General features: G+C 38.1%; 2 protein-coding genes across 9 annotated transcripts in view; both read right to left on the bottom strand.

Annotated features, from left to right (window-relative positions):
• PEX1 (peroxisomal biogenesis factor 1) overlaps positions 1-4,759 on the bottom strand; it is a 71,385-nt gene extending 66,626 nt beyond the window's left edge. For all 7 annotated transcript variants that reach the window (XR_013356990.1, XR_013356988.1, XM_077856962.1 and 4 more), the window contains exon 1: positions 2,102-4,759. Coding sequence is in view for 4 of the 7 variants with exons in the window: in XM_077856962.1 (XP_077713088.1) it covers positions 2,102-2,159 (58 nt within the window). In the remaining 3 variants the exon portion in view is untranslated. The remainder of the gene's footprint in view (positions 1-2,101) is intronic.
• A 150-nt stretch (positions 4,760-4,909) lies between these two features.
• FAM133B (family with sequence similarity 133 member B) lies at positions 4,910-27,013 on the bottom strand. 2 transcript variants are annotated; one of them, XM_077856973.1, is made up of 11 exons: positions 26,868-27,013; positions 19,372-19,469; positions 17,540-17,618; positions 16,577-16,651; positions 16,409-16,441; positions 15,901-15,963; positions 15,252-15,344; positions 13,938-13,988; positions 12,235-12,327; positions 9,857-9,904; positions 4,910-6,689 (listed from the first exon to the last, which is right to left on the bottom strand). In XM_077856973.1, exons 1-11 carry the CDS (start codon positions 26,889-26,891, stop codon positions 6,603-6,605), a joined length of 744 nt encoding a protein of 247 aa, XP_077713099.1. In that variant the 5' UTR covers positions 26,892-27,013; the 3' UTR covers positions 4,910-6,602. The 2 variants fall into 2 exon arrangements, with proteins under 2 accessions (XP_077713099.1, XP_077713100.1); XM_077856974.1 differs by lacking the exon at positions 26,868-27,013 and adding an exon at positions 26,265-26,456.
• Positions 27,014-27,274: the final 261 nt, after the last annotated feature.

The following is a 27,274-nucleotide window of genomic DNA, read 5'->3' as shown; positions in this document are numbered from 1 at the left end:
AATAGCCACACACATACTTTAAAAAATGGGGCGCCTGGCTGGTTGGTTAGAGCAATGACTCTTCATGTCAGGGCCATGAGTTCAAGCCCCATCTTGGGTGTAGAAATTACCTAAAAAAAAAAAAAAAAAAAAAAAGGCACACATAGCTAGTGGTTACTATACTGGGCAATGCAGCTCTAGCTCCATATTTTATTCCAGCCAGCTGCCTCAAGACAGTCCCTTCCTGAGAAAAGGAGGCCAACACAGCACTCATTGTTAACCCTCCTCATGCCTATGAAGAACCAAATTCCAGGACTTGGCTGGCTCAGCTTGGTAAAGCATTTGACTCTTGATCTCGGTCGGGGTTGTGAATTCAAGCCCCATGTTAGGTGTAGAAATTACTTAAAAATCTTAAAACAACAAAAAAAGAACAACAACAAAAAAAGTCATGAGAGGCCAATGTCTACCCTTGTCTCTTACTGAAGGACCCAAGAACTGAGCCAAATTCAACTTTTTTTTTTTTTTTAAGATTTTATTTATTTATTCATGAGAGACACACAGAGAGGGAAAGGCAGAGACACAGGCAGAGGGAGAAGCAGGCTCCATTCAAGGAGCCCGACGTGGGACTCGATCCCGGGTCTCCAGGATCACACCCTGGGCTGCAGGTGGCACTAAACCACTGCACCACCAGGGCTGCCCCAAATTCAACTTTCATTCTGTACTTACTATGGCACAGTTGTATACATACATACATAAAAGTTGTATACATACAAAATGACCATAAGACTCTATAATTTGAGAAATAAAGATTGAGTGCAGGCTCTGGCATCACCTGTTCTAGTCCTGCCCCCACCAGAAAAGTCCACTGAAATTTTAGACAATCTATAAGACTTGGGTTTCGTCATTTGAAAACATGGAAAATATCACCTACCTCACTGGGCTTGTTCTGAGAATTGAAGATGAACACAAACCATTTAGCACAGCAACTTCCCAATGAAGAGCCCAATAAACATGAGTTGTTAGTAATCGGCGTGTAAAATAGTAATCTGGTTACACTGGTGAATAGCTATAGCCTGAACTTTTGTTTCTAACTTAGCATCAAAGCTTTGGAAAGGAATGCAACTCATTCCTCTTTTCAAATAATTGTTAAGTATCTTCTTTGTAGGAGACTATATGGAATACGGATCAGTCTAGTATTACGTGTTCAAAACCGAGAGACTTTCAGAAAATTGCTTTCAAATAACATGTTATGGTATTGAATACACATTTAGATAGCAGACATTAATGAAAACAGTTTCTCCAGAATGGGGAGAGGAGTTAGATTTTTAAAGTCTGCAAAATTTCCTTTTGAATGTCATAAAACTCAAGATACTGTTAAGAAAACAGCAAGTAACGGAAGATATTACATCCAACATTGGTTACACCTGCCAGATGAATTTTAAGGGTTGTCTAACAGCAGGATTAGAAAAACAGACCTTAGAAGGGCCTGAGGAACTCATTGCTTAAACTACAACTGGAGTAAGAAAAAATAGATCACAAGTGAACTTACACGAGCCCTACACTTAAAATATTTTAATCAAGTGTCCCAAAATATATTTGTGTATGTGGAGTCATATAAGGACTTCTATGACAGCGTAAGTGCTAAAGGATTATCTGTCAACCAAGTACTGATTCTGATACAGTCTGAAATATGATGAGACTCAAACTTTAAAGGTTTACTCTGACCAGTTCCCTGAGTTTTCTGGCACAAAAACTCCCCATAGAGGCAGGGGATTGACAGCTACAGAAGATCTTTTAGATGTTGAAGAAATAGCACATTGCAAGTGCTATTAAATTCAATATAACAGATTTGGGGGGGAGGGGGTTCCTTGCCCTGACCTTAAAAAGGAATTGCTTTGTCTCTCGGGTATGACAACAAGCAATCCTGACTGAGAATCCTGAGACTGTCCTTAGACTTTGAGAAAATTACTTTTATTTTTTTAAATGGCGAGAATATTAGAAATGAGAGGAACTCTATTTTGGGAGTTACAAAGAACTTGTTAATGTCCAACAGGTCTGTCAATGTTTCTATTTTATGGAATAAAGGTATTCAGGCAGTGTTGGATGTCTAGTTAGTACTTACAGTTCTTGACAGTATTACTGATGGATTCCACCAGTTTCTTCATAGTCTTCTGGTCCATGCTAAGTGAGGCTTCAACACACTGCAGAATTCTAACACCCTAGTTCCACCCTGCATGTCCTGGGTTGCCACTGATTCCACAGTTCACTACTCTATGCCCAAAGAATGTGACCATGGCAACATTCCAGCAACCAAACACAGAAGGTTCTCAAGTGATTGGAAAAATATGCAGCAAGGTTGTTACCACCCAATATAAATGCAGTAATTTCATTAATGTTATTGGGATTTGAAATATCTACAGCAATTCCAACATTTATGGTTTTTGTCGGGCTAACCACCACTTTAGATGGTACTTCATTTATTTTTCCTTAGCACAAACTGTATGGTTGAAAATGTTTCCTTCCTATCTGAATACCTAATTGAGAATTAAGTAAGATTATCAAGGCTTTATTTTAACACCGAAATAAAATATTTTTTTCCAGGCTATAAATAGCTCCTTCAAAGGTTATAACCTCCTTTAAAAACTCTAACTAATGGGTACCTGAGTGGCTCAGTCAGTTGGGTGTCCAGCTATTGGTTTCACCTCAGGTCATGATCTTGGGGTTGTGGGATCGAGCGCTGCGATGGGTTCCATACTTGGTGGGAAGTCTACTTCAGATTCTTTCCCTTTGCCCCTCCCCTTGCTCATGCATGCTCTCTCTCTACACCTAATAAATTCTTTTTAAAAAGTTAAAAAATAAAAACTCTAACTAAGTACTCTCTCATGATCACCAGAGAGAGACTTCAGTCTGGGAGGTCCTAGAGAAATGTAAAGCCACACTTGTACCCCTCACTGACTGGTAAGAAAGCATGCTGAGGCCATGCAAAAAGTGGCCAAAACAAAAACTGTTCTAACTCTTGTTTACTGCCCAATCCTAATACAGAGAACAAACATCTCCTAGTCTACGTTTGCTAACTTTCACTATGGTAAGGCAAGAAAATGTACTAAACTGATTTTTAGAGTTTAGGACACTATATTCATACAAATTTTAAATAAGAGTTTTAAAATAAAGCAAATACAACTGGGACAAAAAAGCTTTTCTGAACTTTTCTTTAGGAAATACCAGATGAATGTTCATTGAATTTTAGTTGAATACCAGCAATGTTTTAAAAGAGTGAAACCTGTCACTTTAAGTTTGAAGAGTAACGGTCTCAATTTCTCTGAGGCTAGTCTACTGTTCTTCATCAAATGAAAGAATATTAGACAGCAGGCTTTTAGCACACCTTGACTGAAGCAATACATCTACCCTTTGGATAAACTAAATTCAGGACACTCTTATGGTATTTAAAACACTTAACTAGGGATGCCTGGGTGGCTCAGCAGTTGGGCATCTGCCTTCGGCTCAGTGCGTGATCCCCGGATCCGGGATGGAGTCCTGCATCGGGCTCCCTGCATGGAGCCTACTTCTCCCTCTGCCTGTGTCTCTGCCTCTCTCTCTCTGTCTCTTATGAATAAATAAAATCTTAAAAAAATAATAATTAAAAAAAAAACACCTAACTATACTAAAGGGCAACTACATGAATTCAAAACAACCAGATAAAGAAAGTACTGGTATAAATTCAATATTTTGATTCAGACACTCATCAATTTTGTTGCAGTTACCTTGGCATTATCTAAATAACATGCCCTGTGTTTATAAAATTGGTGTAAAATTAATCAGGAAAAAGGGTGGTTTGGTGGGAGGAGGAAGTATGAGATTTGCACATAATATCACTTAATTAAATTTTCTTCCCATACCTTATTAAAAAGAAGACTGTTAAGGCTACCATCAGAGGAAGAAAGGGGAACCCTCTTACACTGCTGGTGGGAATACAAGCTGGTGCAACCACTTTGGAAAACATTATGGAGGTTTCTCAAAATATTAAAAATAGAGCTACCCTACAACCCAGCAACTACACTACTGGGTATTTACCCAAAACATATAGAGGTAGTGAAATGAAGGGGCACCTGCACCCCAATGTTCATAGCAACAATGTCCACAAAAGCCAAACTATGGAAAGAGCCCAGATTTCCATCAACAGATGAATGGATAAAGAAGCTGTGGTAAATATATACAATGGAATATTAACTCAGCCATCAAAAAAAAAAAAAAAAAAAAAAACAACTTTCCATCTGCTACAACGTGGATGGAACTAGATAGAGAGCATTACGCTAAGTGAAATAAAGTCAATCAGAGAAAGATAATTATCATATGATCTCACTCATATGTGGAATTTAAGAAACAAAACAGAGGAGCATAGGGGAAGGAAGGGAAAAAATAAAACAAGATGAAATCAGAGAGGGAGATAAACCCTAAGAGACTCTTAATTATAGGAAACTGGGGTTGCTGGAGGGGAAGGGGTAACCGGATGAGGGCATTAAGGAGGGCACTTGATGTAATGAGCACTAGTGTTATATACAACTGATGAATCACAGAACTCTACCTCTGAAACTAATAATACGTTATATGTTAACTGAACTAAAAAAAAAAAAAAAAAAAAAAAAAAAAAAAAGGCTACTAACAGAGGAACAATGAGAAAAATGTTTTCCAGACAGTTAACATAGTCTGGAAAGAATACAATTTTTCTGTCAGGTCACCTTCTTCCTCAGTTTAGTAACAGTTGCTTCTAATGGGACATAATCATCATGTACTGGGCCAGTTTACAAAGGAACACTTCTAAGTTTATACCAAAACTCCTCACCAAATAACCTGATAAACTTGTCTTTTAGCACTTTTGTGAACAATCTTAAGAAACTTCCTTTTGGATAAAAAATGTCCCTCAAACTTGCTGTGTACTCAAGAGTATATAGATATCTTTTATTAGGAAAAAGAGTATGAAGCTTTAAGCATAAAATTTAAGGAAGCTTACCGGGAAATATATTTTTACAGCTAAAAACTTGGGGACATGTCTTATCCACTTACCACCTAGCAGTGTTTCTTGATCTTTAGAACTTTACTTGGGACTTAAAGGAAGCTGATAAGAACACAGCTATTTTTAAGTAAAATAGCTATTTATTCAGCCTCTTGTCATGCCAAAATGTTTTGTGCATATATCACTATAATTAGCACACCCTCTGTAACAGGCAAAATTGTACATCAAATTATATTTCATGTTACCTGATTATATAAAAATGTAAAGTGAAAATGATTTATCAATTCCTTTTAACATTACTAGTAAACAATTCAGCAGTAGATATGAGGCACAAAATCTTAGTAAAATATGACACAGGAAGAGCAATAATGTAATTCTCACTTAACTTGTCATCATTTGTTATGAATATACAAAGACAAATTTCTAAAATGTTATATTTACTAAGATTCTGGCAATAGCTTTATGTAACAAGACACAGCATACCAGGCCTGCCACTCAATTGTTTATGGTTAAGTCTCAGCTTCAATATGAAGCTGTTAAAAAAAAAAAAAAATCAAAAGCTTGCTTTGTTTACATGCTAAGTATCTTGGCAAGTATGCCATTAAACACAGTAAGGAATTTAAGATAGCAAGAATAAAGAATTAATAAAAGCTAAACATTGCAGCCTAAACAAAATTCTTACAAAAATAAAATAACTATCACTGGTTACATAAAATTTTCCTGACTGGTTAAAACTTAACAGTATAAAACATGCATTTTAAATCTTTAGCTATCAAGTTCAAAAAGTACCAGTGTCTATTTTAAATGATTCTTCTCCAAAGCCAAAGTTGTAGTCAAAATTAATTCAAATGTTATAACACATTCTAATGCTAAAAAACATTCAGTATTATTGAAGTGGAGGTAAATCCCAGAGCTTCTGGAGCTCTGTCATGCTGCAAAGGGCTGTTTCTCTGGTTCACTCAAAGCAGCAAACGACAAAGTCCAAAGATGTCTAGGGGCAAGATGGCTATACCCAGCTCTGACCTCCCCATGAAGCATGGCTACTATGTCCACAAAAATAGGATGTGTGAGGATAAAAGGCACACTATTCTGCTAGCTAAAGAGATAGCAAACCACCCCCCAACCCTAAAAGCTCCTTCCCCAGGTAAATAAAAGTATATAAGGGGAAAAAATTAAAATACATTTATCTACAGAATAAGGATTTTGAAGTATCAATGTGATCCCTATTTCAAAAATGTTAACTAGAATTATCTGGTCATTGCTAATTACATCTTAGTGATGTATCCAGATTCGATTTCTGTTGATTTATCAATAGATACTTCTAGTCAAAAATATTAACTTTATCCCCAAATATCTTAACCACTAGCACAACTGCAATGTATTATCTCCCCGAGTTGTTAAGCACTGGAAGAGAAAAAAATAGATGTTCAAGCAGCAGGCAACAATTATGGCCCTTTCACACAGCGGCACCCGAGTGGCTACTGAATAGTCCAGGAATAATTCTAAAAACAAGAAAATTCATGCATTTTAGTAATTATGTCATAATTTTCACAGTTGAAATTTCCTTAGACATTGCACTTTCTTTATAAGGGAATCCTGATTTTTCTTAATGTTACGGTGAGTCAGGACTTGAACTAGCAGCCTTCTTTTTCTTCTTCTTACTGTGTTTCTTATGCTTCTTTTTCTTTTTTGTTTTTTCCTGTAAAGATAGTTCCCGGTTAGACATTTCTGCAGGAAAGTACACAAATTAAAAACAACTTTATCACGGTCCTTTTAAACTACTATATAATTATTTCAAACTATCTAGACAACAAGGGAACTACTCAGAACATTTTTAAAAAGTCTCAATAATCAATAATATGAGGACTTAAGAGTCTTGATTTTCAAAAAGATAAAAACTAAGTTGTTAGCACAAAAATGTAGCTTTTAAACAAAATTTCCTGTAGAAAATAAATTCTATGAATAATAATATCAACTGCTGTATTATATATTATATAATTTCTTATATAATTTCTAAAGGTGAAGTAATTGTAGTTACTACAAAGAAATCCTCACATCACAGCAAAATACAATTGTTTTTTTATATGACAGTTTTTGGCAAACAGGTATGTTATACCTGGCATTTTTTAAATAAACAGAAACACAAATTATGTCCTGCCTAAACTGAGCACTATTGTAATTATTAAATTAACAATTAAAATAAACCAACCAAACAACTAACTGGTAACAAAATATTGATGTGCAGCTGAAAAGTCTACTTAGCTTTTAGGTAAAATAAATGCTTTTTCTTTTTAAAAAACTTTTATGTAAGCCCTAAGCCCAATGTGGGGCTTGAACTCACAAACCCAAGATCAAGAGTTTCCTACTCTACTGACTGAGCCAGCCAGGCACTCAGATGCTTAATTTTTAGAAGCCTAGAAAAAGTAGTCAAATTGTGACTGGATAAAGAGAGCTACAATTTTGCTGAACTCTGACTCTTGTGTTACTTTTTCATAAGAGGATAGTTGACTACACTCTTTTAAAACTACTTTTCTTCTTGGCTTCCACGACACCTCTGTCTGTTGTTTTCTTCCACTGCAAAGACCCCTTCAACTCCTGCGCTGGTTCTTTTTTCTCTGCTTGACCTTTCAGGGCTTCCTTCCTTCCCTTTCCACATGCTCTCTCAGACCCCATGCTTTAAATACCACTTACATACCAAATCTTCATATCTAGTCCTGTGCTCTGAACTCAAGACTGAGAGGTCTACCTGGTTACCTAGCAGGTCTATCTAAAATTACCATAAACAATGCTCAAATCCCCTTAGTAAACGGCACCTCTAATTTATCCTTTTACTTTAGGCAAAGAATCTAAGCTATGTTTGACTCCGCTTTCTGCTTTAACTTCACTCTTTACATCCAAAGCAGCAAGCAAGCAAGCTCTACCGTCTAAGCCCACAACATATTTCAAATCCATCAGACTAGTCCATCTCCATTACTATCACTGTATACAAACAACACCATTCCTCACCTATGTCCACTCAACCTCCTCTGCCAAAGCATTCTAAAAATGTAAAGTTAAGACAGGTCACTTCTTTGTTTAAAATACTCATAATATCTTCCCAGAACATTCTGATGAAAACCCAAACACCTTGCTTGTGATACGGCCTCTGCTTATATCTCAACCTCACTGTACGTTATTCCTTTTTTTATTTTCATTTTAAAAAATATTTTATTTACTTATTTATGAGAGACACACAGAGAGAGAGGGGCAGAGACACAGGCAGAGGGAGAAGCAGGCCCCATGCAGGTAGCCCAATGCGGGACTCGATCCTGGGACTCCAGGATCATGCCCTGGGCTGAAGGCAGGTGCTAAACTATTGAGCCACCCAGAGATCTCCGTTATTCCTCTTTTTTTAAAAAAAAAATATTTTATTTATTTATTCATGAGAGACACGGGGGAGGGGGGGTAGGTAGAGACATAGGCAGAGGGAGAAGCAGGCTCCATGCAGAAAGCCAGATGTGGGACTCAATCCTGGGACTCCAGGGACTCCAGGATCATGCTCTGAGCTAAAGGCAGAAGCTTAACTGTTAAGTCACCAGGTGTCCCTGTTATTCCTCTTTACCTACTAGGTATAAGCTACACTTACCCTTTCAGTTCCTCAAACAAATCAAGCTCATTCCTACCAGAGGTCCTTAGCTCTTTTCTCTGCCTAGGATATTCTTCCTTTGATCTTCACATGATTGGTTCTTTCTGATAAATCCTATTTCAGCTTAATTTTACTTCCCCAGAGAAGCTTTCCCTCTCTAAAGTCACTCTCACATGTCAACCTTTTACCTATCCTATTCCATTGTAATAGCACTACCAACACCAACAGTGCCTGCACAGAGATGCTTAATAAACACATGCTGGCTGAATGCATGAAATAGTGTAGTATGTAAGTATAAATTAGAATTATCCAAAATTAATTAGTATTATGTCTTAATCTGAATCATCTAAAGACCAAAGCAGTCTTCACCCAAATTATTTTTCCATTCAGGAAAGTCTCTTAAATGTTGCCTTCATCTTAAAGTATCTAAAATGTTACTTCTGAGTCATACATTACCAGGTGAATCTATCAGAGAAGGACCCTCATTTTAAGAGCAAGAGAAATTCTGAAAAGGGGAAGTTACCCTCAAACCTACAAAAGATGCCATTCTCATTTTTCTTTTACCCGTTCCTAAGAAAATGCCTTCAAAGGCCATCACCCACACTTAGTTCTCCTAAATTGCTTTAACGATATGGTCTGCAATTACTCTGATATCCATTATCCACATTCCCTAGGTTGGTCTGCTGAAAAGATATCACTTCCATTTTCTTTCCTCTTCCTTCTTTCTCCTTTCATACCTCTCCATCTGCATAAGAGCAGAGCTGGCTTTAGAAATGGTCAAAAGAATCATCTTTATTACTGAAACATTTATATTGTCGCATTCTTGCTTATTTCTCATTGCAGCCTGTGCTAAGAGAGGCTGCTTCTGCTAATGTTACCAGGTTTGTCCAACCTGAAAGTAATTACTATTGAGGATGGAGGGCATCACCATACCTAATATTTCATATTATGGCTTAAAATAGCCAAACAAAAGTTCAAGTTTACTGAATATGGAGTAAAATAAAATGAAATACTGAATAAAATACTGAAATGGGAAACAGATGTTTCCTACCAGATCATTCTTCCTTTCTCCTGAGCCAATTTAATTTGCTCAAGCCCATTAGGTAAAGTAGAATACCATACTTTTTCCCGATGAATATTTATTTGGCCTCAGTATATCAAGTTGTGCTTTACCATGATTCACCTTATATCAAACAGAAGAGCTACACTATTGTCATGTAAAAAATATAAGTGATACTTGCTATTACTTTTTCTCGTTCTTCACTGCTTTTCTTCTTTTTTGCTCGTACCTAAAAAGTTTGAATTTTTGTTGAGAAGACAAATATGTAACTTGTACTCAAGACATTTTTTAAATTCCCTACCGTACACCTTACATCTTTAAAATTTATGTGTAAAAAACATTTTGATGATCAAATGCTATTTTAAATACCTTGTTATACTTCAAACTCCTGTTTATATAATGACAAGTCAATGAGAAACATAAAGGAAAGAAAATTAAGATTTTTTAAATTTCTAGAGGGCTTCTCTTAGGTTCCCTTTCAGCACAAATAAATAAATAAATAAATAAATAAATAAATAAGGGCAGTTAGGAACAGTGGGTAAAAAGCATGAGCTCTGAAATAAAACAGACCAAGCTCTGAATCCTACCTCTGCTATGTATTACCCTCAGTTTCATCATCTGTAAAATCGAGATAATATCCATCCTCCAGGGGAAGTGCATGGAATAAAGTTAAGTATTTCTCTTACTCTTTGGTGTTTAAATGGTAGCTATATTCACGGCGTACTCAGTATTAACCAATGGATTAAAATCCTTTTAAGTAACATTTATTACCCCATTACTGGGCAGCCTGGGTGGCTCAGCGGTTTGGCGCCGCCTGCAGCCCAGAACATGATCCTGGAAACTCAGGATCGAGTTCCGCGTTGGGCTCCCTGCATGGGGCCTGCTTCTCCCTCTGCCTGTGTCTCTGCCTCTCTCTCTCTCTCTCTGTCTCTCATGAATAAATAAATAAAATCTTAAAAAAAAAAACGTTTTATTACCCCATTATTATTTTATATTAATCTTTTGAAGTGTACATTGGATTTAAGACTAAACTGAAAGTTCCTAAAGCTTATGCATATTTAATGTTAAGTCCAAGTGTAATATATATTAAGATTAGTGCTCTAGAGGAACTTAAGAAATTACTGTTTTTTGTTGTTATTCTTGTAACAATGACTGGGGATGGTAGTAGTTATGACTGCAACCAATATAGCCAGCTTGACAGGGGATGCTGTCATGTGACATCCAAGACCACCTTGACATGACTTTTAGACAGCCTGCCAGACATTCCATGTAATAAATCCATTTATAGTACAGAGGCTATTTTTTAAAAAAGATTTTATTTATTTATTCATGAGAGACACATAGAGAGAGAGAGGTATAGACAAAGGCAGAGGAAGAAGCAGGCTCCATGCAGGTAGCCTGATGCAGGACTCGATCCCAGGACTCTGGGATCATGCCCTGAGCCAAAGGCAGATGCTCAACCATTGAACCACCCAGGTGTCCCTACAAAGCTAAATTTATTGTGATATGAACACAAAGTATTTTGTACAGGGTTTTAAGATACAATGAGTGTCCCAGAAATGCAAAATCATAGAAATATACGGAAGACTGTATTTTGTTTCATTCATTCAGAGGTTCACTGAGAATTGTTCATCATTTTGGAAAATGTCATTGATGACAATACCACTGTACAGTTTTTGAAAGGCATATGTAATGTACCGCTACAGCTTGAATTTTGTTGCCTTAAGGTTTTGTCTTCCAGTTATCACACTCAAGCATTTAAGCACTGAAATACAATTCAGTAAAATCATATACTAATATTTTCTTATATTTCTTTTTAAATTTTTAAGGGGATATTAGTATAAAATGTGTAGATTATGTACATTACATACACTCCAGTTTCAATTCAATTCACTTCCAATTCAATTTCATTTCAGGGGGCATTATAAAATACTGCTACAAAAGAGGGGGGCAATAGGTCCTATTTTACAAATGAGGAAACCAAGTCCGAGAGAAATACTTTAAAGATGATAACTTACAGACCTAAAATTAACTAAGAATGGACTCTTATTCTAATAGAGTTCAAAAAAATCTAAGATAGGAACATCAGAGCTGAAAAGGACTATAGAGACTACCTAATTCTACTTCCTAACTTTATAGACAGGAAAAGAACCACACCAACATTTCTGATTTACTTCATTGCCATTCTACTCCCTTACTAGTAGTAGTCCCAAACAGAAACAAGGGACTGCTGGGTTTCAATACACTACATATCAAAAAGCATGTCATGTAATCAAAATACCAGTATACTAAAAAGTAAATATTAGAAGAATAAAAATAATATAGCTCAGAGTAGAGATTTGTAAATATGGATAATTATTATATTAGTTATATAATCATCCTCTAGAAAATGAAAAACCCATTCTGAAATGGAACAACTTCCATTTCTATTTCACTGTACACATAAAAGAGGAGTAAATTGAATATTCATGAAGTATTTCTTTCTACTGACTTGTATTTATTAAAAACAAATAATTAAACATTTTAAAGTGAAGAAAATGGATTCGATCATATACTTACCTCCTCAATATAATCTGATTCTGATAAGGACTCAGATGATAATGGTTTATCTTCAGGATACATCTTTCTTTTTTTGCTGAGTCCTTTAATGTCCTAAGAAAAATAAATACACGTGTAGGCAAACTGGATTTAAACAATAAAAAAGAACAAAATAAACACACATATCTTGATCAAATAGATGTAAGACCACGTCACACAAATTTTATTAATAACTTTTCAATTATCACAAAAATTATCTCATTTTCATCTTAGATATGTCTAAAATTGATGCCATTTACCATCTTTAATTCCAATAAAATAACGCTTTTATTAGATAACCTGAAAGGAAATAACTACATGTCCACTGAGATGTAATATCTTCCTTATTTTCTTTCTTTTTAAAAACAGTATTTATTTAAGTAACATGTACACCCAACCTGAAGCTCAAACTCATGACCATGAAATCAAGTCACATGCTCTTCCTATTGAGCCAGCCAGGAACTACCTTATTTTCTTATTTGCTTTTAATTTTAATTTTTATTTGTTAAAGATTTTATTTATAGGGGATCCCTGGGTGGCTCAGTGGTCTAGCGCTTTGGCCCAGGGCGCGATCCTGGAGTCCCGGGATCGAGTCCCGCGTCAGGCTCCTGGCATGGAGCCTGCTTCTCCCTCCTCCTGTGTCTCTGCCTCTCTCTCTCTCTCTCTCTCTCCCTCTATGTCTATCATAAATAATAAATTAAAAAAATATTAAAAAAAGATTTTATTTATTTATTCATGAGAGCCACAGAAAGAGAGGTAGAGACATAGGCAGAGAGGAGAGAAGCAGGCACCACGCAAGGAGCCCGACGTGGGACTCAATCCTTTGGCCCTGAGCCAAAGGCAGACGCTCAACCGCTGAGCCACCCAGGCGTCCCTTATTTGTTTTTAAATATTTTATTTAGGGCAGTATGAGTGGCTCAGTGGATTAGCGCTGCCTTCAATCCAGGGTGTGATCCTGGAGTCCTGGGATTGAGTCCCACATCGGGCTTCCTGCGTGGAATCTGCTTCTCTCTCTGCCTGTGTCTCTGCCTTTCTTTCTCTCTCTCTCATGAATAAGTAAAGTCTTTTTTTAAAAAAATACTTTACTTATTTATTTGACAGAAAGAACCAGAGAGCACAATGATGGGAATAGCAGAGGGAGCAAGAGAAGTAGGCTCCCCACTGAGCAGGGAGCCTGATGTGGGGCTCAAGGCCAGGACCCTGGGATCATGACCTGAGCTGAAGGCAGATGCTTAACCAACTGAGCCACTCAGGCACCCTCCTTTTCTTTAATTATACATTATAGAACTGTAAAGAGTCATAAGAAACCATACAGATAGTGAGTCATAAGAAACCAAACAGTAAAGAGTCAGAAGAAACCACAGATAGTGTAGGGATGCACCTGGGTGGCTCAGTGGTTGAGCTCCCTCTGTGGAGAGCCTGCTTCTCCCTCTGCTTATGTCTCTCTCATAAATAAAATCTTTAAAAAATAAATAAAATAAAATAAAATAAAACTCTGTAGGAATAGTTTTCTGATCTTTTAACCTTTGACAATGAATTTAAAAATTCCCTTAAATCAACACAAAATGCTGTAAGCAAAGGAAACAAATTTCTCAAGTTAAAAGGAAGAACACATTATTGTTAACTTCGAGAAGCAAATGAAATACTGTATGACAGACTAAAAGTTAATATAAAATTATAATTACCTTTTCTTTCTCATTTGCATCCTTTGACTTCTTTTTCTTTTTTAAACTATCCTATACAAACACATATATACATATCAATTTTAAATGTAAAAGAGCATAAGGACAAAAACAGCAAAAAAGTGATTTGCGCTATGACTAAAAAAAAGTTATTTCAATACCAGAATTTTATTCTGAAAATAAAGGAGAAATGTATGTTGCATATAATATGTGCTTGTAAGGAAATGAGGCTTCGTCCTTTATCTGCCTGTATTATCAAATCTCTATATACCTAAAATGACAATATCTATAATAACCACATGGTTTCTTTTAAAATAAGACCTAATGCCATTTACCTATTTTTGCCTGTCGTGGTCATATGCACTGAGGTTCTAATTCACACTGTCCTCAGACATCCACTAATCTGATTTTACTGATTCTACTCTCCCTATAAGGAGGAGAGGTAAGAATTTCTGCTTTTGATTCTTTCGGTCCTAGCCATTAACCACCTGAGCCTACTGTATCCATAAAGTGGATGAGGGTTGTTGAGAGGATTGATTTAATATGTCAAGTGCTTAGAACTGTGCCTAACACAGTAGGCATTTGATAAAGCTTATCTATCAGTATCATTAGATTGGATCTTAAAAGACAAAGAGAAAACCAACATTTACTGAATACTTTCTAGATGCTGGGCGTTTTGTCAGAAGAAATCATACTAGAACAAGTAGAGATTTGCTCCCAAACCAGACAGCTATTTTGTTCTCCTGGGAACCTATGATAGTGTTTATCAAACTGAGGTCCAAGGACACCCCTATATCAGAATCATAGAGGACATCTGTTAAAAATGTAGAATTCTGAGCCTAAGCAGACTTACTAAATCAGACTCTCAAGATGAGGCCCAGGAATCTACAATTTTATTTCAACCTGCATGTATTTCTTATTACCTCGGACATTTGAGAGCCAATTATGTTTCACAAATCTGGACAGCACAGAGCAGATTTATGTGTAACGGAAAGAACACTGGGCCAGATAATGGAGTATGTGTTTTTCTCTGAATTCTCACTTCTTTATGAAAGTGGGAAAAATAATATCTGCCATGCTTATTATAAAGCTGCCATGGAAATGCTGAGACATGGAGGCATATGTGGAGGTATGAGAACAATACAATGCCATATGTAAGATATTATTAATATATCAATTACGTGGCACAGTGTATCAAAGTACAAAAAATAGCATCTAATTTCTAAACTGAGAGTAATTTAAGACAGGATGACTTAAAAGAAAAACTTAAATAAATATGTTTGCTATACAGAATGTTGCTAATTTGAGTAATTTTACCTTACTGTCCGATTCAGTTTCTGACATGGAGCTTTCAGAAGACTTATGTGAACGGTTCTTCTTTTTCTTTTTCCTTTTCCCTTGTTTTTTATCCTATATAAAACATTTTTAAAAACATTTGCTTTTGGTTTTAAAAATATAATTGATGCATTTTATTAATATCATACCTTTATCAATGAACACATCTTAAATGAAAGAATCAGCTTGTAAATTCATATTTTACTTAATAATTTTTTTAAGGTAAACTTTATACCCAATGTGGGGGTTCGAGCTCACGATCCCAAAATCAAGAGTCACACGCTCTGAGTGAGCTAGATACTCTTTTTAATAAGTACTGGTTAAAATGTAATTTATACTAACCTTCCTGTTTTATAAAAAAAAAAAAAGTCCAGTAATATGAGTCACATGTAACCTGTAGCATTTAGTCAAACAGTATTTTAGCTTTTTAACTCCATTTCACAGAATTTCATAGAAGATATTTTTAAGAGATTAAAGACAAATGTAGGAACCTAAATATATATATATACATATATATTAATATTTAAATATCTAGTTATTTATTCATGTCAGTGCTCTCAGTTATGGATAATTAACCAAAACATGGAAGTCAACATTTCTAACAGATATTCCATAATGGATTTCCACTTACCTCATCGTCAGAATCCGAAGAACTGCTGGAAGAATCAGAGCTTGATGAAGAAGAAGATGAATACTTGACCAAGCACAAAACAATTAAAGCTTGTGAGATGCAGGAATTTTTTTCTTATCACTAAGTCTTTCAAATACTCAACAAAAGCAATCTAGCGTCTGAGAGATATCATATTTGAGACTTAAATATCAAAATGTTTTATGTCACAGTCTCTTAAACACAGGAAAAAGGCTCAACAAGGTAACAACAGATACACCAATGGTAGTCAATTCTCCCCCTGCCCCCCCGCCCCTCTCTCTCCCTGACAGCAATAGAGGAGTTACTAGGCTATTAGGAGTTTGGTACTTTTCTTTATACTGCTAATTGAACAAAACCCACTCGTAACTATCAAAGGACTTCAAGGCTCCTTGAATCATTTACAGTTACCATACAGATCATATAAATCATTCTTACTTTTCTTGTAGGCTCTTAATTGTAACATTTAGAAGAATGGAAAACTTTTGCTCACCCTACCAGATTTCTTCTTTTCTTTTTTCTTTCTCTAAAAGTAAACAAATAAAGTACAAATCTAAATAAGTTGGTGTGAGTTTTTAAAATTATCTACTGATAGTAGTACACAGATTATGAAAACACAAATGTGACATTAAGAACAGCATTAAGCTCAAAAAAGTATTACCTGTCTTTTTTTGGATGAGCTCTCACTTCCACTTAATAATTTCTCCCTGTGTTTTTCTAGTTCTTTCTTCCAGTTCTGCAAAAAGGTTATAAACACCATCAGAAGCTATCTATCCCCTCTAATACACCTGATATAGACAGCCACTAACTTCCCTCTCTTCTCTACCTCTCACCATCTCAGCCTCTTAGCACAAGGAAAAGGTACTCCAGGTGCCAGAACCCTGTCACCAAAGGACCCTTTACTAGCTCTTTTCTTTCGTTCTCTCTTGAAATAGAGAGAGAGAGAGCGAGAGAGCGCGCGCTTATGTAAGCAAGCAAGCAAGCAGGGAGGGATTGGGGGGGAGGGGAGGACAGGAACAATGATACTCCTAGCTGAGCCTGGAGCCTGACATGGGGCTCCATCCCATGATACTGAGATCATGACTTGAGCTGAAATCAAGAATTGGCTGCTTAACTGACTGAGCCATCGAGGCACCACCCACTAGCTCTTTTCAAAGAGGATATTAAAGAGTGGGAATTCTCCACTGTATATTGAGAGGACTAGGTATTATCACTGAGGCTGAGAACTTTTTTTTTTTTAACAAAGATGATTAGATTCTCTTTCCAGATAGTATCTATCTATCCATATATTTTTTAAAAGTTTTAAGTAATCTCTCTACCCAACATGGGGCTCAAACTCATAACCCTGAGTCCAAAAGTTGCTTGCTCTACCAGCTAAACCAGCAAGACAACTCTGAATTAATCTATATTGTAGCTGAAATACTACATACATGTTTATAATCAGAACAGGCAAACATCATGGTATTCCCAGGGAAATATGGGGGCATGGGAAGACAAAGAGAAGAACCTAATACTTAGAAAACCTAAGATGACATACATTACTATGATACAGTTTTCCTTTTTATTTTAAAGAAATCATACATTTGGGGTGCCTATTTTTTTCAAACAGGTATTATTTACAAACCTCATTCATTTTTTCTTCAAATTCAGCCAATGCCTTGGAGCCTTTCTTCTTCTTTTCTAGTTGTTCTTTCACTTCTTCCCTTAAAAAATAGAATATACAAATAAGTTTTCAAGCAGTTCAAATGAGAGATGGATGCTTATAAACAAAACAAAACTCTCCTAAATAAAATTTTCTTAATATCCTAATAAACCTCCATTTCAGTGTTGATACATTAAAAATTTTTTTCACATCCTTGTAAATCAATTATCATTAATACAGTCTGTCAGATACCACTGAGGTATCATTTCTTTTCTAAGCATGGATTATAAAAGCTAACACACCAAACATCTGAGCACTTAATGTAAGTGGCACTGTTTTTAATACATTTTCCTTTAATCCTCATAATAATCCTGTGAGAAAACACAGTATTATTACCCCAATTTTCCAGATAAAAAAGAGAAGCTTGAGGAAGGTAAGAAATCTGCCTAGGGTCCCAAAGCTACCAGTTTTAGTGTTAGGGTGAGCTAATGTCTATTTAAACTACTCTATTTTATTACTAAAATTCTATTTATAATGTATCTCACATACTATACAGAAAAGGGGTGACATAGCATGCCTGACTATTTATTCTCAGAAAGGCCTGCTTAAGTTTGGCTCTGGCTGGCATCTGGGAACTTGGATTTTGGAAAGGTCCTTACCATTTCCTCCTAAGAGTGGCTCACTGTGCCAGTCTGCACAAATACTACCGTTGAGGCTGAGCACCTGCATTCTTTCTGGGAGTCTGGAATTTTGGCACTTGACAGGCAGAGGCTGACAGGTCCCAGTAAAAACCCCGGGCACAGGAGACTCTAATGAACTCCCCTGGTTGGCAACATCTCATATGTGTTAAGACAACTCATGGTGAGGGGATTAAGTGTGTCCTATGTGACTCCATAGGAGAAGAAACCCTGGATATCTAAGCCTACTCTCCTCCAGACTTCACCTCATGCATCCTTTCCCTTTGCTGATTGTGGCTGGTACCCTTTGTAATAAATCTTACCTAAGAGTACATCTGTCTGGGAGCCCTTCTAGCAAATTGCCTAAGAGTTGTCTTAGGGGAACTCTGACACACATAATATACTTGCTTGAGCATTTTCTTAAAGTTCATTTCTTCTCTCCAATTTTAAAGGTAAAACATATTTTGTTTTGGGATAATCTTCTGGTATGTGGCAATAGTCAACAATAGCACTCATGAATACTCTAAGAGGTAGATAGGGCTTACTATCTATTTAACCCAAAGGAAAGATTCCCTGTTATATGTAAGCACAACTTTCAACTATAGTTGCCCAGCTTTTAGGGGCACTTAGAACGATTATGAAGCTAACAACTGTGAAGTTTGTCATAAGTTATCTTAGGAGCTACTCAAGAGAGCAAATAAAAACCCAAAAAACAATTTAAAACAGAAATTTTACTATGGGAAATTCTAACTTATTGAAAAGCCACCAGATAAGAATAGAAACATGACCTAACATTATCCTTCCTAACATCTAGTTACATCTCAATGAAAGGCAAAATTAGTCAAACCTACCATTTTAAATAGGTTAAAACACTGCAAGGTTAAGGTCTCTTTAGGGGATAGAGAAGATACCAATATGAAAAAGATAACTGGTAGCTCTTTAACTACACAGGATGTGGGTTCTCAAACATTTGCTTTACACTGATGATGCATGTGTTTCATACATTGAAAAGAAAGCACCTATGAATATCACTTCAAAAAATTACATATGTGACAATTGCTTTGCAAGGACTAAAAGTTGTAACAGTAACCTTTAAAAAGTTTATGAAAATAAATGTCTAAATTGTTTCACTAATACCAGGTAGGCCTTGGTCGGTTTAGATAATCTTGGATCGTTGGCCCCGAAGACTGGATTGGACCCCTTGATCTGGCCATTGCTATTGGGTTCATATAGGCCTTGAGGAAAGAACAAAAATTAACACAATTAAAAAAAATCAAAAATGCAAATGCTCATTTACTCACCAAGCATTCCTTATTTTAAATGCATAGTATACCTAACTAAGCATGAACACTTTGACTAGCCAAATTTTCATTACAAAAAATAAATTTAATGCTCTACTAAGTCTCACAAGTTTGGGAGATGAGTAATACCGCTATTTCATAGAAAAAAAAATTCTTTTTTACCAGAGATTTAATGAAAATAATAATGATACTTCTTTCTTACTGTAAGATGACTTTATAATGTTTTCTCCTAAAGCTCAATAACCCCGTAAGGCTGATAACATTATGCTCATTAGCAGATGAAGAAACTCAGTTGCAAAGAAGTTAAAGCTCTAACTTTAAACTCATTGTTTATTCTACTATATCTTTAATCTCAGGAAATAGTATGCCATACTGATGGCAATTTTACTTGCCAATTGTTAATACCAAAAATCAAATTATGCACAGACAGCAAAAGAAAAAACAAATAAATAGGACTTTACAAAAATTAAAACATTTGTGTATCAAAGAACACTACCAAAAGAGCAAAAAGACAATCCACAGAATGGGGAAAATATTTGCAACTCATCCATCTGATATGAAATTAATATCCAGAATGCATAAAGAAATCCTACAACTCAAGAGCAAACACCCAATTAAAAAAGGTTCAATGGACTTGAATAAACAACTCTCCAAAAAAGATATTCAAATGTCCAATAGCACATAAACAGATTTTTTTTTTAATTTAAATTCAATTGAGATGTTCAACTCACTAGTGATTGGGGAGATGCAAATCAAACTACAATGAGATGCCACCTTGCATCCATTAAGAGGACTATTATCAAAAACAGAAAATAAAAAGTGCTGTCAAAAATATGGAGAAATTAGAGCCTTTACACATTGCAGGTGAGGATAGAAAAGTTGTTTTTCTCATAAAGTTCAATACAGAATGACCATATACAGCCCAGCAATTCCACCTCTAAGTGGAATTGAAAAATAATTGAAAACAGGGACTCAAACAGATACTTGTACACTCATGTTCATAGCAGCATTATTCACAATAGCCAAAAGGTGGAAACAGTCCAAATATCCATCTACTGATGAATGGATAAACAAGATGTGGCATATACATACAATGGAATACTATTCAGCCTCAGAAAGAAATGGAATTCGGGCGCCTGGATGGCTAAGTTAGTTAAGCATGCAATTCTTGATACCAGCTCAGGTCGTGATCTCAAGGTCATGAGACCCAGCCCCACGTTCAGTTTCACACTAGACATGAAGCCTGCTTAAGATTCTCTCTCCTCTCCCTCTGCCCCTCCACTTAAAAAAGAAAAAAAGAAAAAAGAAATGAAAATCTTAAATATCTTAAATAGGCTACAATGTAGGTGAACCTTGGAACATGCTAAGTGAAACAATCTAGACACAAAAGCCAAATATTATATGATTCAATTTCTATGAGGTACTTAGAATAAGCCAATTCATACAAAGATTTTATTTATTTGAGAAAGAGAGAGAAAGAGCGAGAGAGCACGAGCTGCGTGGGAGAAAAGGGAGAAGCAGACTCCCTGCTGAGCAAGACCTTGGGATCATGACCTGAGTTGAAGGTAGATGCTTAACTGACTGAGCCACCCAGGACCACTCTTCCACTTTTTAAATAAAAAAGAATTCTGGTTGAAGATGTCTACTATCCAGGTTGATTTTAAGGCCTTAAACCTAATACTTAATGTTCGCAAAGAATTGAAAGGATATTAATGTATTTGTTGCATTTAACAAAACCTGCGAAAATGAACAGTATTTCCCAAATAACAAATGAGTTCTAGATTTCCAGATTTCTCCAGCAGAGCAAACAATATAAACTATTATAAACAACACATACTGAGAACTACTTCCATTCAACTGGACACTGCTGAGTTAATTACTTGGGAAGAAAAAAAATCCATTAACATTATTTTCTTACAGGCAGGAATTAATGCTAGACCTCTTAATGTCAGGGATTTTTACAGAACCAGGACTAGATGTGAGTATCAAATGCAACTCTCTTTAGAGAGAGGCATATAGTGCCATTTTTTACATCAACTGTTATGTTCTCAGATATTTCATTCAACTGTCTCTGCCAAGAATTTCACTCAGTTCATGCGGAAATATGACAACCAATGAAGGCTGCAATACAGGGGTTGTTGGTTCAACTAATGACACTGACAATCATATTAACCAAAAGCAAGTACAATGTGCAAAGCCAAGTTCATCATTTTTATTTTTTAAATTTTTATTATTTTTAAAGGTTTTATTTATTCATGAGAGACACACAGAGGTAGAGACATAGGCAGAGGGTGAGGCAGGGTTCCTGCGGGGAGCCTGATGTGGGACTTGATCCCAGGGCCTCGGGATCACAACCTGAGCCAAAGGCAGATGCTCAGCCACCCAGGTGCCCCAAGTTCTTGATTTTTAAAACAGGAAATACCTATTATCTTTTCATTTCTCTGATACCATGTCATAATTCTAGCAGCAGTTAAGTATAAATCATCGTAAGTTTAAAACTGTAAAAACTATTTATTTCCAAAGAATGCAAATATATACAAGGATATTCAAAACTAAATTACTAAAATAGGGAAAACTGGAAACCCCCAAGGAGCCATCAAACTGAGATAAAGTATACCCTCAAAATGAAATACTATGCAGCCACTAAAATGAGAAAGATCTACAGTTACTGATACGGAAAGATGTCCAAGATTTCTCAAATGAAAAGCAAAAGCAAGTTTTCAAAATATAAGATACCATTTTAATAAACAGCTATAAATTTCTTAAAAATCCAGATGTACCAAAATGTATAGGCAGATGTTCTCTTCTATCATTTCATACACTTGAGAGATTAAAAAAAAACTTATTACCTTTATAAAGAAAAAGAAAAAAAATTACAAACATTATCATAATATTAAATGAAATAAAAATTTAACCATAATACTGCCACTCCAATTCAGAGAGCTGAACTGTCTTCAAGAAAAATTCACCAAGAGGGCAGCCCAGGTGGCTCAGTGGTTTAGCACCACCTTCAGCCCAGGGTGTGATCCTAGAGACTGGGGATCGAGTCCCACGTTGGCTGGCTGCATGGAGTCTGCTTCTCCCTCTGCCTATGTCTCTGCCTTTCTCTATGTCTCCCATGAATAAATAAATAAAATATTTAAAAAAATTCACAAAGTACAGTGGTAACTTTTCACTCTAATTAAAAAAAAAAAAAAAATCTGGGGTGCCTGGCTGGCTTAATCAATAGAGCATGCTACTCTTGATCCTGGGGTCATGAGTTTAAGCCTCATGTTGGGTGAAGAGCCTACTTAAAAAAAAAAAAAAATCCTAACACATTTACCATGTTTTACAGTCTTCAAATATTCTAGCATGTATTTTAAAGGTACATCAACATTTTTATGTGCTTTAATGTCTACTGTGAAACTGCTTCCCCAAAGCACATAATCAGTCTGTCTTACAATTCACTTCAGAAGAAAATTAAATAGTAAAGTAGTATATTCACATACTAAAGCTATTAACTATAGACAACTTTTTAAAAGATTTTATTTATCTACTTAATGTATTTATTAAAGATCTTATTTATTTATTCAAGAGAGACAGAGAGAGAGAGAGAGAGAGGCAGAGACACAGGCAGAGGGAGAAGCAGGCCCCATGCAGGGAGCCCGATGTGGGACTCGATCCTAGGACCCCAGGATCACCGCCTGAGCCAAAGGCAGATGCTCAACCGCTGTGCCACCCAGGCATCCCTTCATTTATTTATTTGACAGAGAGAGAGAGAGAGCGCGAGAGAGCGCGCACACAAGCAGGGCAGCGGGAGAGGGAGGAGCAGGCTTGATTCGAGGATCCTAGAACCAGGACTCAAGCTGAAGGCAGATGCTTACTCTAACCAACTAAGCCACCGAGGGACCCCAGCTACAGACAACTTATGGTACAATCACATGAGCCACTTAATGCATTGTCTATGCATTAAGGTTTAACTTTCAAGCTTTTGGCTGAAACATTATCCTTAGTCTGCTTAAGCATATTCCAAATATCTCAATTATTTCCATTGTAATAGCAATATGTAAGTGTATCTTATGCTCATTATCATTAAGCAAAAATGCTTTTTACTGTGCACAATAGAAAGGTTTTTTTTTTTTTAAAGGATGTATTTTCTTATGAAGATAAGACCTTTTCACTTATTATGTATCAGTATGAAAAGCAAATGTTCTTCACATTAAGGGGTACGTGGTTAGGCATCAGTTAAAATACAGAAACTGTGCAATTTCTTGAACTCTCTATGACTTAAATCACTTTAAATACCGTGATCTTATAAATCAAACACTCTGTATTCATATGTAGTGAGAAATGTCTGGCTGCAAACTGCTGCATGAGTTTGAGTAACAGAAAACAATCTTTTTTGAAACTCAGGATACTGGGGCACCCAGCTGGTTGTCAGTGGAGCATGCAACTCTTGATCTTGGGGTTTCCAGTTCAAACTCCACGTTGGGTGTAGAGAATACTTAAAAATAAAATCTTAAAGGGACACCTGGGTGGCTCAGCGGTTGGGCACCTGCCTTTGGCTCAGGGCGTGATCCCAGATTCCAGGGTTCGAGTCCCATATTGGGCTCCTTGCATGGAGCCTGCTTCTCTCTCTGCCTATGTCTCTGCCTCTCTCTCTTTGAGTCTCTCATGAATAAATAAATAAAATCTTAAAATAAAATAAAATCTTAGAAAAGGCAACTTAGGATAGCAAATTGGGCTCAAGGGAATATGTAAGTGGGCAGTACTGAAAAGAGTGATGCAAGAACAAAGTATGCAGAACTTCATTTGTTACTTTGATTACCTATTTTTATCTGGAGGATACATCTGTTTTAGAGGGCACAAAGTGAACAATAAAGAACATGAAGGAACTTCTGGAAAACAATGGGGACAAAGGGTGGCTATCATGAATTTAAGAGCCTTTTACAAATCTTGAGAACTAAAATGTTCAGGTAAAAAAAAAACTGTTCAAGAATATAATATATATATATATATATATATATATATATATATATATATATATATATATATATATATAAAGAATATACAATATACAATACCCTGATGTAAAGAATGGACTTCAGGTGAAAATGATGCTTCAAGTTAGGTTCATCAACTGTAACACTACAAAAAAAAATTGTAACAACAAACCACTCTAGAGCAGCTTTGAAAGTAGGGGAGGCTGGGCATGACTGCTAACATGGAATATATGGGAACCTTCTGTACTCACTGCTCCATTTTGCTGTGAATCCAAAATTGCTCTAAAAAGCCAAGTCTATTTAAAAAAAAATTTTTTTTTTTTAAAGTAATCTCTATACCCAACCTGCGGCTTGAATTTAAACCCCTGAGCTCAAGAGTAGCTTGCTCTGCTGACTGCGCCAGCCAGGCACCACAAAGTCAAGTCTTTAAATAAAACAAACAAACAACAAAGCTTTCAACTTGGACTTTGAGTTTTTTAGAAAGCAATTCTATCATCTTTAGAACTATGCTTTTACCATCAATGGAAGAAGGAAAAAAATGCCATTATTTTCAGAGGCAAATAATTTTATTTAAAATTAAGAGTTATGATGTACTGAACTAAGTATCAGCTGACCCAAGTTTTGGTCCCAGTTTAAGCAGTTCCATCTCCTCCTCTATGAAATGAGGAGAGTAAATGTGACAATGTCTTCTAACTCTTGATTTCATGTTTTCATTCCCACAACCTTTCAAATGCAAGCAAAAAATGTTACCAGAACACTGTGCGATGACAACATACTGGGTAATAAGTAGAGCCCAGAGTTATTATCAAAATGTTCTTGTAAATGAAGCTAATTTGAAAAGTTTCGAATGCTTTAAAGGGACGTGGATACCAACACTTCTCCCCAGTAAAAAAACAAACCTCTTAGGCCTCTGCATGAAACTGTATCCAAGGTCTGATGATTTCTAAACATTCAAATCCTCAGTCATTAAAGAATCAAAACACTCAACACCTCAAACCTAAGGATGCTGGGGCACAACACCCTTTCAACTCTATGAAGAATCAGGATACCACGAGGTCTGACCTACAATCAGGGAAGCAGGAGAAAAGAATATTCCTTAACATTGTAATCGAGGTGGGATTCCCGGGGGGCTCAGCGGTTTAGCGCCGCCTTCAGCCCAGGGCCTGATCCTGGAGTCCCGGGGTCGAGTCCCGCGTCAGGCTCCCTGCATGGAGCCTGCTTCTCCTCTGTCTGTGTCTGTGTCTCTGCCCCTCTCTTTCTCTCTCTCTCTCTGTGTGTCTCTCATGAATAAGTAAATAAAATCTTTAAAAAAAGGAAAAAAAAGATCAACCCAGGAACTGTAAAGCGGCAACCTAAGCTTACTGCTAATCCCCTAACGCTTCCCGCCGATCCAGTCGTTGATTCATAACGTGGACTTCCCAGACCGACCTAGCAGCCGTCCAGGACGCCTTCCTCCCATCTCCTGCCCAGAGCACCTTCCCTTGGACGCCTTGAGAACCGCGGCTCTCCACCGTACGGCATTCCTTATTCCTCCTGCCAGGACTTATTCCTGGGTCTCTTTCATCTCCTTCACTAGAACAACAACTCTCAGGCCAAGCACTCCCTGGCCATTTGCCTTTTGCGGCTCCAACTAATCTGCAAAGTTGTGGATTAACAGTGACGCCCCGTTACAGAGGGAGATGCTGAGGCTCAGAGAAGAAAAAGCAACTTGTCCCGGGCACCCGACTCCCGAGGGCTCAAAACTGACCTTCCAGTCTCTGCCCGCCTCCCAAGCCCGCGGTCTGCGCCCTTCATTCCGACACAGGGCCTACTAGGTGCCAGGCAGTGCCGGGAGTGAGGATCCGACTCCGAGCGCCAGGACGCAGGGTCCTGGTCCTCACACCGGCGTCTGCGGGCCGCTAACCCTGGGCGCGCTGCGGGCGGCGGGGGGCGGGTGGGGGGCGCCCGGGCCTCCGCCTCCAGCCCCTGCGCGCGCACCACGGGGCGCGGGGCCGGGGTGGCGACCCCGAGGAGAGGGCGCGTCGCGGCTCTCCGGGGGCCTCACACCTGGGCACGCTAGCCCGGGTGCGGGAGGGACGGGAGCCGGGGGCACTGCCGGGGGAGCGGCGCGGCTGACCAAAGCAGGGGCGCTGGAGGCAGGGGGGAGGGAGGAGAGCGCGGGGGCCCCACGGCGCCAACTGCGCGCAGGGCGCACGCGCGTCTCGGGCCGGCGGGGACGGGGGGCGCTGGGCGGCCCGGCTCGGGGTCCGTGCGCCGCGGCGGACCCCCAGGCCCCGTGGGGAGGAGCAAGGGGCGCCGCTCTCCTCCCCGGGTCCGCGTCGCGCCGCCGTTTTGCCCGCCGGGTACTCACCACCCGATTGTCCCGCTTCCCCATGGTGCAGGGCCGACCGCGCAGCCGGACGCCGACGGAGAGCGGGCCACAGAGCGGCCGGGGAGGGCCCGCCGCAGGTCCCGCGGCCGACTCCGCGCCCGGCCCGCAGAGAGGCGCCGCGCAGGCCGGGCGGCCGCGGCCGGCCACAGCGCCACCTGCCGCTGCGGAGGAGAGGCGGGCGCCGGCCCGGCCCGGCCCGGCCCGCGCTTCCCGGGGCCTCCCGGCGGGCTCCCTCCCGGCGCCCCAGCCCGCCGCCGTGTCGCCCGGGCGGCGCTCTCCGTCGGGCCCCGCGCCGGCCGGCGCCCTTCCACGCCCGGGTGCCCGGGGGCTGCGGCCACCGCGCCGACGCTTCCTTGCGCTCCGCCTAGCGCGCGTGCTGGCGGCAA

This window comes from Canis aureus, chromosome 18, assembly GCF_053574225.1.
Source record: "Canis aureus isolate CA01 chromosome 18, VMU_Caureus_v.1.0, whole genome shotgun sequence".
NCBI classification, from domain to species: domain Eukaryota; kingdom Metazoa; phylum Chordata; class Mammalia; order Carnivora; family Canidae; genus Canis; species Canis aureus.
Note: the sequence above shows the minus strand (reverse complement) of the source record. Positions and strands in the feature narration are given on the sequence as shown.

Bases quoted from the DNA above. Each gene is read 5' to 3' on its own strand.
- FAM133B (XM_077856973.1), bottom strand. From the start codon at position 26,891: ATGGGGAAGCGGGACAATCGGGTG. The intron at 16,652-17,539 runs GTTTGTAAATAA...ACCTTTTTGCAG, and splicing joins TTGAAGAAAAAATGAATGAG to AACTGGAAGAAAGAACTAGA. The intron at 16,442-16,576 runs GTAATACTTTTT...GTTTACTTTTAG, and splicing joins GCTCATCCAAAAAAAGACAG to AGAAAGAAAAAAGAAAAGAA.